At 38.2% G+C, this 12541-nt stretch overlaps 1 protein-coding gene across 2 annotated transcripts in view; it reads right to left on the bottom strand.

The window, feature by feature from the left end:
- Nucleotides 1-6612: 6612 nt before the first annotated feature.
- LOC133305616 (uncharacterized) overlaps nucleotides 6613-12541 on the bottom strand; it is a 46636-nt gene continuing 40707 nt past the window's right edge. For both annotated transcript variants that reach the window (XM_061505871.1, XM_061505872.1), the window contains exons 4-6: nucleotides 10281-10503; nucleotides 9934-10086; nucleotides 6613-6929 (exon numbers count right to left, since the gene is read on the bottom strand). In XM_061505871.1, coding sequence (XP_061361855.1) covers nucleotides 9951-10086; nucleotides 10281-10503 — 359 coding nt within the window. In that variant the 3' untranslated portion in view covers nucleotides 6613-6929; nucleotides 9934-9950. The remainder of the gene's footprint in view (nucleotides 6930-9933; nucleotides 10087-10280; nucleotides 10504-12541) is intronic.

The raw sequence follows: 12541 nt of genomic DNA on the forward strand, positions 1-12541 counted from the left end.
ATTGTACACCGGTATTGTTAACATTGATTATGATATTAAGCGCAGTTTCAATCACAACAATTCATTCATAAAAATGCGAGTAAACTATTTCAGTTTATTACGCGAGCATTTAAAACAATAAAAAGCGTAATAAATAAAAGTTGTGACCACCTGTAAACTCTTTCTGGAATAATTATTTAAATTAATTTTACATCATATATTACTTCTCTCAAGTCACTAAGGGGTTCCCATAAACCCACTTAGCTAAAATCTCACTTTTACATTTTCTACCTATCCGAACATGGTTCGGTCTTTAATTTTCTGCGGACAGACCCCATACGACAAGACTCTCATCTTTTAGTATGTTATTCTAGACTTAATTACCTTTCTAGGAAGCTATCACATGAGTCATAAAGTTCTCGTTTGCTCCGGATATCGCCGTTTGAAGTTGGACAAACGAATCTGCCAGCCAACTCCAAAATGGCTCCAAACAGCCTTCACTCAATCAATTATTCTGGAAATTCCACTCAACCAATTGCTCTTAAATTCTTATACAAGAAACTAGACACCTCAAGCTTCAATTTGACATATCATACACTTAATTTTACTAAAAAAAGAAGCGGGAATAGTTTTCCCAATTTCGCACCAGAACTGCCACATGTGCAGTAACCAAATGGGCAGTCCATGTTCTCTGCCTTCTACAGGCCGACGCACAACCCAGAAAAATCCCGAATTTTACCACAACGTAGAGGACATCTCAAGCTTCAAAACAGTGTATGGCACGTCCCTATCGGACCTCTGTGGAGGGAGATATGCTCTTCCAAAGTTCGCCTAAATTCTACCATTTTCTAGAAAATTCGCCAAAGTTTCCTTTGTTTTTCCAATAATCCCCAAGTTTGCAAAAGTGTTATATGACCTCAAATTGTACCTAATAATCATTGGGCGGCACACACAAGGACCAGCAATGCCTTGGGGCTCTTACAACCCATCACAGTTTATATCAAATTACTCATTTCCCATCACTTTACTTATATTTTCAAATTTAACATATTTCAATCACCATAATCCATTTGCATGCATTCTTTGAATTATAAAGCATCATTCACATCCTAGAATAGGCCTATTGCCCTTTCATCATATTACATACTTCATGGTTACATCAATTCATGTACAATTACAAATCTCTCAAATGACATATTACACTTTACAAATCATAACATTCAAATAACATAATACATACCCCAAAATAAACATGGTACTCAAGACTAAACTTAGACAAAATATACATCATGAACAAAATGATAATAATTCTCCTAATCATATGCATTGTTCATGACCTAAGTCTAGCCTAGGCCCAATGGTCAACAAAATGCAAAATAGCAAACCCTACGTCTAATCACCCTACGGGCTTCTTGCCCACCGCTCCAGCACCACTGCTACCTCCTGAAATAAAGTCCCCGAAGCGGGGTGAGATATACGAATATATCTCAGTAACCCAGAGGTTCTAGAGAATACTCCGCCAAATGGCTCACTTCGATGCATATAAATAACATAACATCCGAAAACGGGATAAAGCAAGGGATTTAGTGAAATAGGGGAGCATAGGGATACAAAATACGACGAAGCTGGAATGGTCAATGCGAAAACCACGCAATGTCCAGCTTATTGGCTCGGCATATAAGCCTACGGGTTTCAAACCAAGGCGTGTTCCCAGAACATCAAATCAAGGCACTCTCCATCCATATCCACCCGAGACTTCCTAGTGTGCTCCTATCCGGATCACACACCACGACCCCAGGTCAACTGGAACTCCCTCTCGGAGACCTATCCAGTGGAAGTCCGTAACGCCCGAAGGCAAACCGTCTATTGGCCAGAGACACAGTACATCCTATGATGTACCAACACACATACAATATGCATGAATATTGTAATAACCCAAAAATCATGTACTCGAAATTAGCCTAATGGAATGAAATGAAAAGGGATCAAGCCCATATTCAGTGAACATAACTTTGAATAAGCAACATTAGTCCTAAGTTAGAACCCACTTTAAATAAGATAATTAATAACTTAGCCCAATGTGGTTTAAAGCCCAAATAAAGTTAAAGCCTTAACCATGCATGTGATTTCCTTTCTCCAAAAGCAACTCTCCTTTCCATACCCACCTTGGATGACACAAACATGATGAGAAAAGGAAGTTTGCTTCTTCCACACTCCAAGCCATGCATGACACATTCCAAAGACCAAGGTCTTCCCTTCTCCCTAAGCACACTCTACACGGCCACCAAGGAAGGATCACATGATCAAATCTTCTCCTCTCCTCACACATTCGGCCGAACCTTCTACAAGGATGACAAAGAAGACCTATCACACACTCCACACTCAAGCACCATCACCCACCAATGCATGTGAGTAGCTTCCTTCACACTCACAAGTAATATTCAAGCACCTCTAACCTAATACCCCAAGGAAATGATGACTAGCCTTGAATAAAAGAACAAGCAAAGAGCTTCCTCCTCCCCCTAAGGTCGTGAAGCACTAAGCATCGAGACAAAGAATCCTTCTCCCTCACACCTTGGCTTCGGCTCCTTTTCCCAAACAAACCAAGCAAGTAAAATACTCAAACACTTCATCCTTCTCTACTCCTAAGCCTCAGCCATAGCAAGTTCAAGGACCTAGGATCATCTCAAAATTATTCTAAGCTCTCCAAACCCTCTTGTCTTCACCCACATAGGTAAGGTAAAGGCTTCACCTCATTTAGTTTGGTGTAGACTAAGGATCCCTAAGTTTCCACTCTCTTTGTGTAGCGAGAGACCAAGAGGTTGTTGGAAGCAACTCTCAACTCAAGGCTCCTTGAAGATCAAGTGTGAAGCATTAGATAAAGTTGTATTATCATAATTAAGGTAAGACCTCATCTCTTCAAGCTAGTAGAATGAACCCTAACCACTCTACATGACTAGATCTTGGACTAATAAAGCCATGCATGCATCTATCATCCTAGAAATCATCTCCTATGTATACCATCTCTACATGGCCGAACTTAAATGATATGCATGCACTCTCCAAATCTTCAAAACATTGGCTAAACAACCTAAACCTAAAATGGCCGAATGTGATGTATAGGGAAGTATAGTCGAAAGTTTGATTTAAGGATCAACCATTTTATATGAGCATTTAAGCCATGAACATGTTATCAAAAATGTCCTATAGGTATACACCCCTAAATGGCCGAACCCTAACAAGCTTAGAAAAGAAATTTGTGAATGTTTTCTTAAGTATCATGATGTATGGCCGAAATGTATAGGACCTATGCATGAGAACAACTAGTGAAAATCATCTCCTAAGGCATTTCATCTAAAAGGGCCAAACCTATGTCAAGAGGAATATTAAGTTTAGATCTTTAATTTTAGAACTATGTACTAAGGATGGTTATGTTATTAGGCCGAACCAAAGGAACAAGAAAGGACCAGAACCACCTTGAACTCTTGGGAAGTGATAAGACAAGACTATTGAGTAAGTGATTTACGGTTGTTGTAGTGGTTTCCCTATGGTTGCCACCCCTTTATGTTAAAGTGTGGTCTGACTGCAATTTGTTGTATGATGTTGTACATGATATGTTTGGCTGTTTGGAACTAATGTTTTGTTCATGCAAGTTGTATTATGATGGCCTGTGCACTAATACCACAGAGGCAACCTGACGAGGACCCTGGGTATTCGTCCGTAAGACCATGGAGAGTAATTGTCATGGCAGGATTGGTATGATGAAATGAAAGCATGATTATTTTCCAAACTATGTTTCAAATATTCTCCATCATATTATTGTATATGTTATTATATGACAGTTGCAGGAGTAAGCATCATGGTTTGGAGGTTGCTCCAACTGTGAGTCCTTACTGAGACCCCCAATCTCACCCCTCTTTGGGGAATCCCTTTCAGGTAAAAGTCAAGAATGAAGATGCGGGTAAGGGATGGCAAGCGACTAGTACGCCTGGAAGTAAAGAAAGATGCATTACGTTTATTGTCGGATGACTGTACTAAATTAGTTCGTAACAAGTTATATGTGCACGCTATGTATTTCGTTTTGGATGAGATGTTAGGATATTATGAGCTTTTGGATGGATCTCTAGACATTGAGTAGTAGTACTTACTTTTGGATGAATGTACCTAACTATCATACTTTGAGGTTATCATGATTAAGCTTTAGACGTCTTATAATTTTAGCTAATATGATTGGAATTAGTGTGAGAAACCTTACCCTTATACAGACGTAACAATAATTGAAAGAGAAACCTATGCAAGGAACGTTTTTATAAGAAATCTTAAAGGTTTCAAATTATATGACTTAGATTAAGACCAAGCCTTTATGGTAGGATAAGTCACCATCCGCATAAGACACTTAAGCAGCCATCTAATTAGTAGTAGTCAAAGACGAAATTTATTCCGCTGTGATTAAGCTCCCGAAGTAACATATAAGTACAAGCAATGTTAACACAACAGCTAATAAAAATAGGGTGTTACAAACATGTTATCCTATATTATTTACATACACTTCCTACCACTACCCTCAACGGGCATAGTGGAACACACAAGGGGATCAAACCCCAGTACCAAGAGGTTACCTGTATAATCCTCTCCTGCAGCTCCAATGCAATATATTTTCCGAGCTAGTTACACAACAGAAATGCCTACACAGAGGACATTCCCAATCAACTTTCATTCACCAATTACATGTCAATTCTCAAGCATAAATGCATGATTTAAAATACTCACCACAACCCCTTTTGGTCCGGGACCAAGGGCAACCAACCGAGCTCACGGTTCGGGGTTCAAATCCACGAAAGGCAACCTACATTGATCATATATGGACCATTAAAACACGACAAACCCACCAAAGTACAAAAACATCAAAATCTCTTCCCCCCACTAGTGAGGTTCGGCCTTTATAGTGTAAAAACACAATATTTTCTTTCATTTTCTTTTTCTTTTTCTTAAGCATTCTAAGGTTACCCCAATGTCATTTTAGGTGCCAATTTGCATCCTATATCATCACAACCTCATTTTGTCATTAATTTCACGCTAGGTTCAATTTCCAATTTCATACAATCCAACCATTTTTCTCTTGGTTTCCAAAGCATTAATTTATCACACAACCCTTCTAATTATCAATTAACATCACAACATACCAATCATACAATTCCACAACCTCAAGTCCCCATTTTCCTACATATGGCCGAATTGCACCTTGTCACCCCTCGAGGGTTTTTCAATTCAATTCAATTATTCCACACCTCATACAATTCTATTATTAAATCATACAACCATACAACAACTCAATTACACGATCCTAAAACAATTCAAAATCACAAAGTGTTGGATTCCTCATCAAAATTTCCTGAGTTATGAGCACATTTCCTCAATAATTTTTATTGCATTTATCACTCCAACACATCATTCTAAGACATATTTATCTAATACACAATCTCAATTTGAGCTCTCTAACTCCATAAATCAAGCATACAAGCTCTAGGTTTTCATGAAATTAAATTCACCAAATCAACCATGAAAGGTGTTGAAACTTACCTACAATTAAGTCACAAGACTCCTCCAATTGATCTCCAAGCAATGGCTTGAGCAAACAACCCCAAATTCTCCAAAAAAAACTCCTCAAACTCATGGCTGATTTTTCCTTCTTTCTCACAAATGAGAGGGTTTCAAGGCTAATGGATGGTATAGTTGATTCCAGATCGTCGTTTACTTGAAGATTGGTGACAAACTTTTTGGATTTTGGTGGTTGGATGTTGGAGTTTCAAGTTGGCAACTTCCCCCCCCCCCCCTTTTTCTTCATGGTGTTTCACAGTTTTGAGAGAGAGAAAGAGTGATGAGAGTGATGATGAATAGTAATGAACATGTCTGTTTAAGTGACTTAAGTGAGGTGGGCCCTACCGCCAACTCACGCGATTTCAAACTAATTCGAATTTCTCTCCAATTTCACTAAACGTCCATAATTTCATAACCTATTTAGAAACTCTAATTTTTAACATTAACCATTGTCCTTTAATTACCCTTGATCAGATGAATCCGAAGTTTTCCGGTCGTTTAGAGAAATCGCAATTTTAAGCTGTTACGCACGCCGTAGGCACGCTTCCCCAAACTCGCTAATTTCCGTCAATTTTCATCAGAAATCATATTTCCTAGTCCTATTCACCATTTATAACCTATATCCAAACATAGAGTTCAAAACTCAATCAGCACGCTTTACGGTGCAACTGTAACGTGATATTTTTACTCGGTAAAAACACTATTCACAGAATTTTCTGAAACTTGCATAACCACTCAATTTTTCGTTCTGAATCCATTTCCAGGGTTAGTTTTCCCATTTGAGACCTTCTACTCAATTTTACCTTCTTAGGATTGCGTGTTTGGCTAATTACCGTTTTACCCTTCCTTTGTATTTTGACCTAATTTTTAAGATTTTCACTAATCCTTCTCTTTAATCCATGTTTAATATATTAATATATAATTTAGAAATGCGAGGTGTTATATGAAACTTAAACCATTTCAATTACATTATCTCATTTGCATGCATTCTTCCAAATACAAATAATCATAATTTAAAATAGGTTTATTGCCCTCTCATCATATATCATGCTTCAATAATACACAAGGTTCAATATTTACAAATTACATTTCTTCAATGAAAAGCATTAATACAATAAGTCCTCCTAGATACAACATAATAACCTCAAATACAACATGATAAATATACAACTAGACTTAGGCAAAATATGACATGAACAAATATGACAATATGCATAATCCTAAATCCATATACAATATTCATGCCCTAAGTCTAGCTTATGCCAAATGGTCTCAAAATGCAAAACAAGCTTTATATCCAAGTGCTCATCCCGTAAGCTTCTTGCCCACAGCTCCAGCCCCACTGCTACTACCTGAAATAAATGCCCCAACACGGGGTGAGATATACAAATATATCTCAGTAACCCAGAGGTTCTGGAGATTACTCCTCCCAATGGCTCACTCAGATGTAAATCAACAATATATTACAACAACCAAGGAGGGATAAAGAAAGGAATTTAGTGAAGTAGGGATGCATATGGAGTAAAAATACGATGAAGCTGGAATGGTCAATGCCAAAGCCACGCAACATCCGGCCTATTGGCCTCAGCATATAGCCTACGGGTTCTCATCCAAGGAAGTGTTCCCATAACAACAACCAAGGCACCCTCCATCCATATACACCTGAGACATTCCTAGAGTGCTCCTTAACGGATGACACTCCATGACCCCAGGTCTACTGGAACTCCCTCACGGAGACCTATTTAGTAGATGTTCGTAACGCCCGAAGGCAACAGTTTACTAGCCAAAAATACGGTACATCCTATGTACCCAATATACATACATATATGAATGAGCATGTTATAACACATTATCAACATACACCTCCAATCACTACCCCCAAGGGCATGGTTGAGCACAAACGGGAATTAACCCCAGTACCAAAGGTTTACCTTATGGAAGCTCCCTCTCTAGGTAGCTCCAATCAGAATACACCCGAGCTTGGTCCAACCAGAAATGCCTACACACAGGTCATTCTTATACCAATGAGACCCACATAACCACATCAACTTGGTTACACAAGAATATATGAAATTTCCATAAGTACTTACCACAATCCTTTTGGTCAAGGACCAAAGGCAACCCACCAAGCTCACCGTTCCAAGTTCACTTCCGTGAGAGGCAACCTACAATGATCATCAACACAATGGTGCAACCAATCAAAATACAAAGCACCATATACCCACCCACACACCATGATGGCCAAATGGCCCAAAAATACCCATGTTCTTAATTTTATTTCAAGATTCCACTAGCTTCCTACGCTTACCCCAACACCAATTCAATTCCTTAATTCCATTCCATTAACATTTAACATCATTTTCCTAATTATCTTCCTTCAGGCCAATTTCTACACTTAGACATATCCAATGGTTCCACTTCCAATCCACACGCATCAAACCAACATACAACCTTTTTAAACACAATCCACAACCACACAACACCAATCACATGATTTTTACATAATCTTTTCCTTACTTTCCTACATGGTTGAATTCTTCATGCAAGTATACCTAGGAGTATTCAATCCAATTTCACACTTCTACACATCATACAATCCACTAATTAAATCATACAATTACACCACAACTCAATTACACAATTCTACAATCATTCCATTTCACAAAGTCTTCAATTTCCACTCATGAAATTGCCTAAGTTATCAACTTTTTCATCAATAAATTTTATGAGTTCACTCACTATAAAACATCATTCTAAGACACTTTTATCTAATGCACATTTTCAATTTGACGTCTCTAACCATATTAATCCATGCACACTAACCCTAGGTTCATAAATTTCAATCCACCAAATCAACCAATTAAAAGGGTAGAAACTTACCCACAATCAAGGCCTAGGACTCCTCCACACAATACCCAAGCAATGGAGGATCAATCAACTCCAAGAACATTAAAATCCTCACCAAGGCCGCGGACATGGGTCATGATTTTCTCCCAAATTAGTGAGTTTCAAGCCTTGAAAATACTATAGTTGTATTTAGAAGATTGTTTACTTAAAGTTTGATGTAGTGGAAGTTGTGTTTTGGTGGAGTATTGATCGTGTTTAGAGGAGATGAAGTTTTGTACAAAAACTTGCACAATGACAAGGGGGTCGCGGGTTTGTGGAGAGAATGAGAGGAAGGAGATGGTGAATAGTACCTTGTGCACATGTGGCTCTGTCCACTTATGAAATAATAATTGCTAATTATCTTTAAGTTTCGAGTATCTTTGCCTACTGCATTTTTACCGCAAAACTCTCAATATTTATCCTTTTCTCAAAAGGTGCTTTAACTTAAAATAATTAAAATAATTAAATCTTCCATTTAATAATCCTTATTTAATTATTATTTAATTTCTAAAATTATAATTTAACGGTGCAGGTTCTTACAGTACTGATGGTCGTAATGTAACTGTTTAAGTTCTAATGTATTGATTGTTATATCATGATTAAAATGTGTTGTGGCTTGATATGCTGTGAATCATTTGTTTGATTCAAATACATGTACATCTGGTTGTGTTATGTGTAAACAAGCTGTTGTCGTCCGATCTAGTGCAGAGGCCGAGTATCGTGCAATAGGAGTTGCTACCTGCGAGCTAATATGGTTAAAGCAGTCAATTCAGGAGCTCCATCTTTATAGACAGAAACAGCCCATGACATTCATTTGTAACAATCAAGTTACGCTACATATATCCTCTAATCCTGTTTTTCATGAGAGAACCACCAAACATATAGAGATCGATTGTCACTTCATCCGAGAAAAGATTCAATCAGAAGAAATCAAAATGGCATTTGTCAACTCCAATGATCAACTTGCGGATGTCTTCACTAAAGCTCTTAGAGATCCTCGGGTTGAATACATTTGTAACAAGTTGGGTGCTTACAATATATACGCATCAACTTGAGGGGGAGTGTTAGAATAGTTGTTCTAGGTTATTTAGTCTCTTTAAATAGAGAGCTACTGTACAATTGTAATACTCAATTATTCAATCTAAGTATTATTCAATCTCAACTGGTCCTAATTGACTTGTTTGGCTTGAATTGTATCCTTGATCTCATAATCATGTTAATCACATGATTAACTTGTCACAAATTCCATCAAATACTTCCTTAACTCTTGTATATGAAACCAAAAGTAAGCAGCACAACCTATTCTTTTAAATGAATACTATTAGGACAACCATAGTTCCTAGAGTTATCAGTATTCTGAATTTATATTACCTACAGTATAATAAGCTAATGTGTTAAGTGATTAGCAGACTTCTCTAACCAAAAATATGGAACGGTGTGAATCTGATAGAATATATTTGTAGCAATCACCTGCATGCCTTCAAACATTATAATGGTTGTCTGGTGTTGTAAGTGAGCTCCTTACTTTCTTCCAAATATTTGAAGAAGGTAGATAGTGCAAATGTATCATTGTGAGTGTCTCTCTCAATCAACCAGTCCTCATGAATTTGGACATTTACATCCCTGTCAGAAATTGTGGTCCATGGTTATTAAAAGAACATAGGATGATTGAAGATAAGAGGAAACGCAGAATGCCAGCATGGATTTTCATTTATAGGCATGAACAGTGCTCCAGGAGTAAATGAACACAGCGCGAATGGAGATAAAACAACAAAAGCAAAGATGTGAAGGACAACTTAGAAAAGAAACATCAATACTTTTTCAAGGCAAGAACTTCATAGTTTCTCCGTAGGTAATCAGCATACTTTTTAAGGGCATCCTGTGCATATGGTCTGCCCACAGTCCTTACTGCAGCCGCATTCAATAAAGTCTCCAATGAACCATGCTTTTTAATAAGTTTTAGAGCAGTCTTCCGACCAAAACTAGGGACAAGATGTTGGATACCAGGAACGCCATCAACTTCATCCCCTACAATGCATCCTGCACATTCACAGCATGAACAAACAGAAATCTTAGTCATAATGGCATTAACATTTAGCAAGTAAATAATAACGCAATCATTTTTTGAGAGCTGTCAGAAAGAAATCAGTTAGGGGGACCTTATGTATATAGAAATTAGAAGAGAGCCCAGGTCTCAAATAACTGGAACAATGAAGTTAGTACATCTGCACTATGTTTGTATCTTCATTTTCTCAAAGCTGGAGATACAACTCCAGTTGGGTGTATATCAAAAGAACCAAAGTCAGATATAGAGGCAAGTGGAAAGGTAAAGTAAAAAGGTGGAAAAAAGACTGCAACACGAAGACTAAAAGAAAACTAACTGACGTCAGCAAATAAATACAACTAATATCGTTTGGTTTACAACAAACTAAACATATTAACCTAAAACTAAAACTAAAAACTGATTGTGTACCCCCCCCCCCCCCCCCCCTCTTTTTTTTCTCCCTCTTCCTCCAAAGATGGAGAGTAGATGTCTTTCTTCCCATCTTGGACAAGAGTGGAAACAAGGAAGAAGATGGTAATGGTTTTGCGTAAAGAACAATTTCAAGCTTAAGTTGTTAGGTGAAACTACATTAATAATTTTATGCTTCTCTAACACTCCCCCTCACACGAGACTCACAGGGCTTGAAGGGTGGATAATGCACATTTCAAGCAATGGGATCTCGAGATAAGACCCTCTCCAGTAAATCCTCACCTTGAGAACAAGGCGAGAGTTTTTGCGGGGGAAGGGGAGAGTCTTGATACAATATGTCCACCCTACAAAAAGAAATTCAATTCAAGCTGAGTTAGCAACCAGGCAGTTAGAAGGGAATATTCTCAATAATGACAAGGGCAAATTCAGTTAAAGGAGAGAGAGAAAGGATTGCTCACATAAAAATTAGTTGAGAAGGCTATGTATACGTGAGGGAAGGAAAAAGAGGGGGCATCAGGAAATTGGTACACACTTGTGCTGGGAAACCAGATTTGGGAGACTCTAGAGCCTCTCAAATTGCTCCAGAAGCCTATCTTTACTTTCTTGCATTTTTACCTTTTCAGTATTTTTCTCTGTTCTACACCATAACTTGTACTGTTGTTGATGAATTACCAACCATAGTTAATACACAGTCTCATTTTTCCATCCAATTCTTATTACTGTATTTCGGTTCCTATCAGTTTGCAAGCCAAGAATCTTGTATCTTCCATTAGTTGCAAGGTATAATGTCTTTGAAGAGCACGATACCTTGTCCTCAAGGTATGTCTTTGAAGTTGGTGTGGAGGAATTGCTTGACAGAGGCAATAGGGGTAGAGAAAGGTCTAATAATAATTATATCATCAACTTTGAGTCGCAATGCAAAAAATGAAGGGCCACATCCCTCTATGGAGAGAGAATAGTAAGACTTAGATTGCGTAAAACCAAATTGAAATAGAAAACTAGAAAATTTAGAATTCCATTACCAAGATGCCTGTTTTAGGCAATAGATACATTTGTGAAATCTGCAAGCATGCTTGATATTTGGGTTATGTTAGAATAGAAAATATTACATATGATTAGATTTGAATAGATTACTTCTTATCTGTAAATATTCTTTTTGTATTAGATCTGGGCTTCTCACTTAAGCCCATTACAATCTCTATATATTGTAACTCTTTGTATTAGCTTAATACACAACACGTTATTTTATATTCAAGTTGGTACCAGAGCTCTTTTGTTTTGGGGACCCTTGCTTCCGCTTAAAACCTTGTTTTCGCTTTAAAACCTAAGCCCACTGCTTAGGAGTCCCCTTTTCTTTGTCGTGCGTCCTTCCGGCAAGCCATCTAGGGTTGTCAGCCCCTTCTGAGTGATTTCCGAACGCGTCAGCACCTCCGACCGCCACTGGAACCACCGTCCGTCACTGTTCCGGCCGCCGGAGAAGTTTTCTGGCGAGTTTACAGCCCAGACAACCTGCGATCAGGACCCTCTCTCCCGGCGACCAGTTCTGTGGAGGTCCGACCACCGTCACGTCAGTCATGCGCCTTCACGCGCCGCCCGTCTCCTTTG

The sequence above is a fragment of the Gastrolobium bilobum genome, unplaced genomic scaffold (assembly GCF_033153095.1).
Source record: "Gastrolobium bilobum isolate Gb01-03AN ecotype WA unplaced genomic scaffold, APGP_CSIRO_Gbil_v1 utg32150, whole genome shotgun sequence".
Taxonomy (NCBI): Eukaryota; Viridiplantae; Streptophyta; class Magnoliopsida; order Fabales; family Fabaceae; genus Gastrolobium; species Gastrolobium bilobum.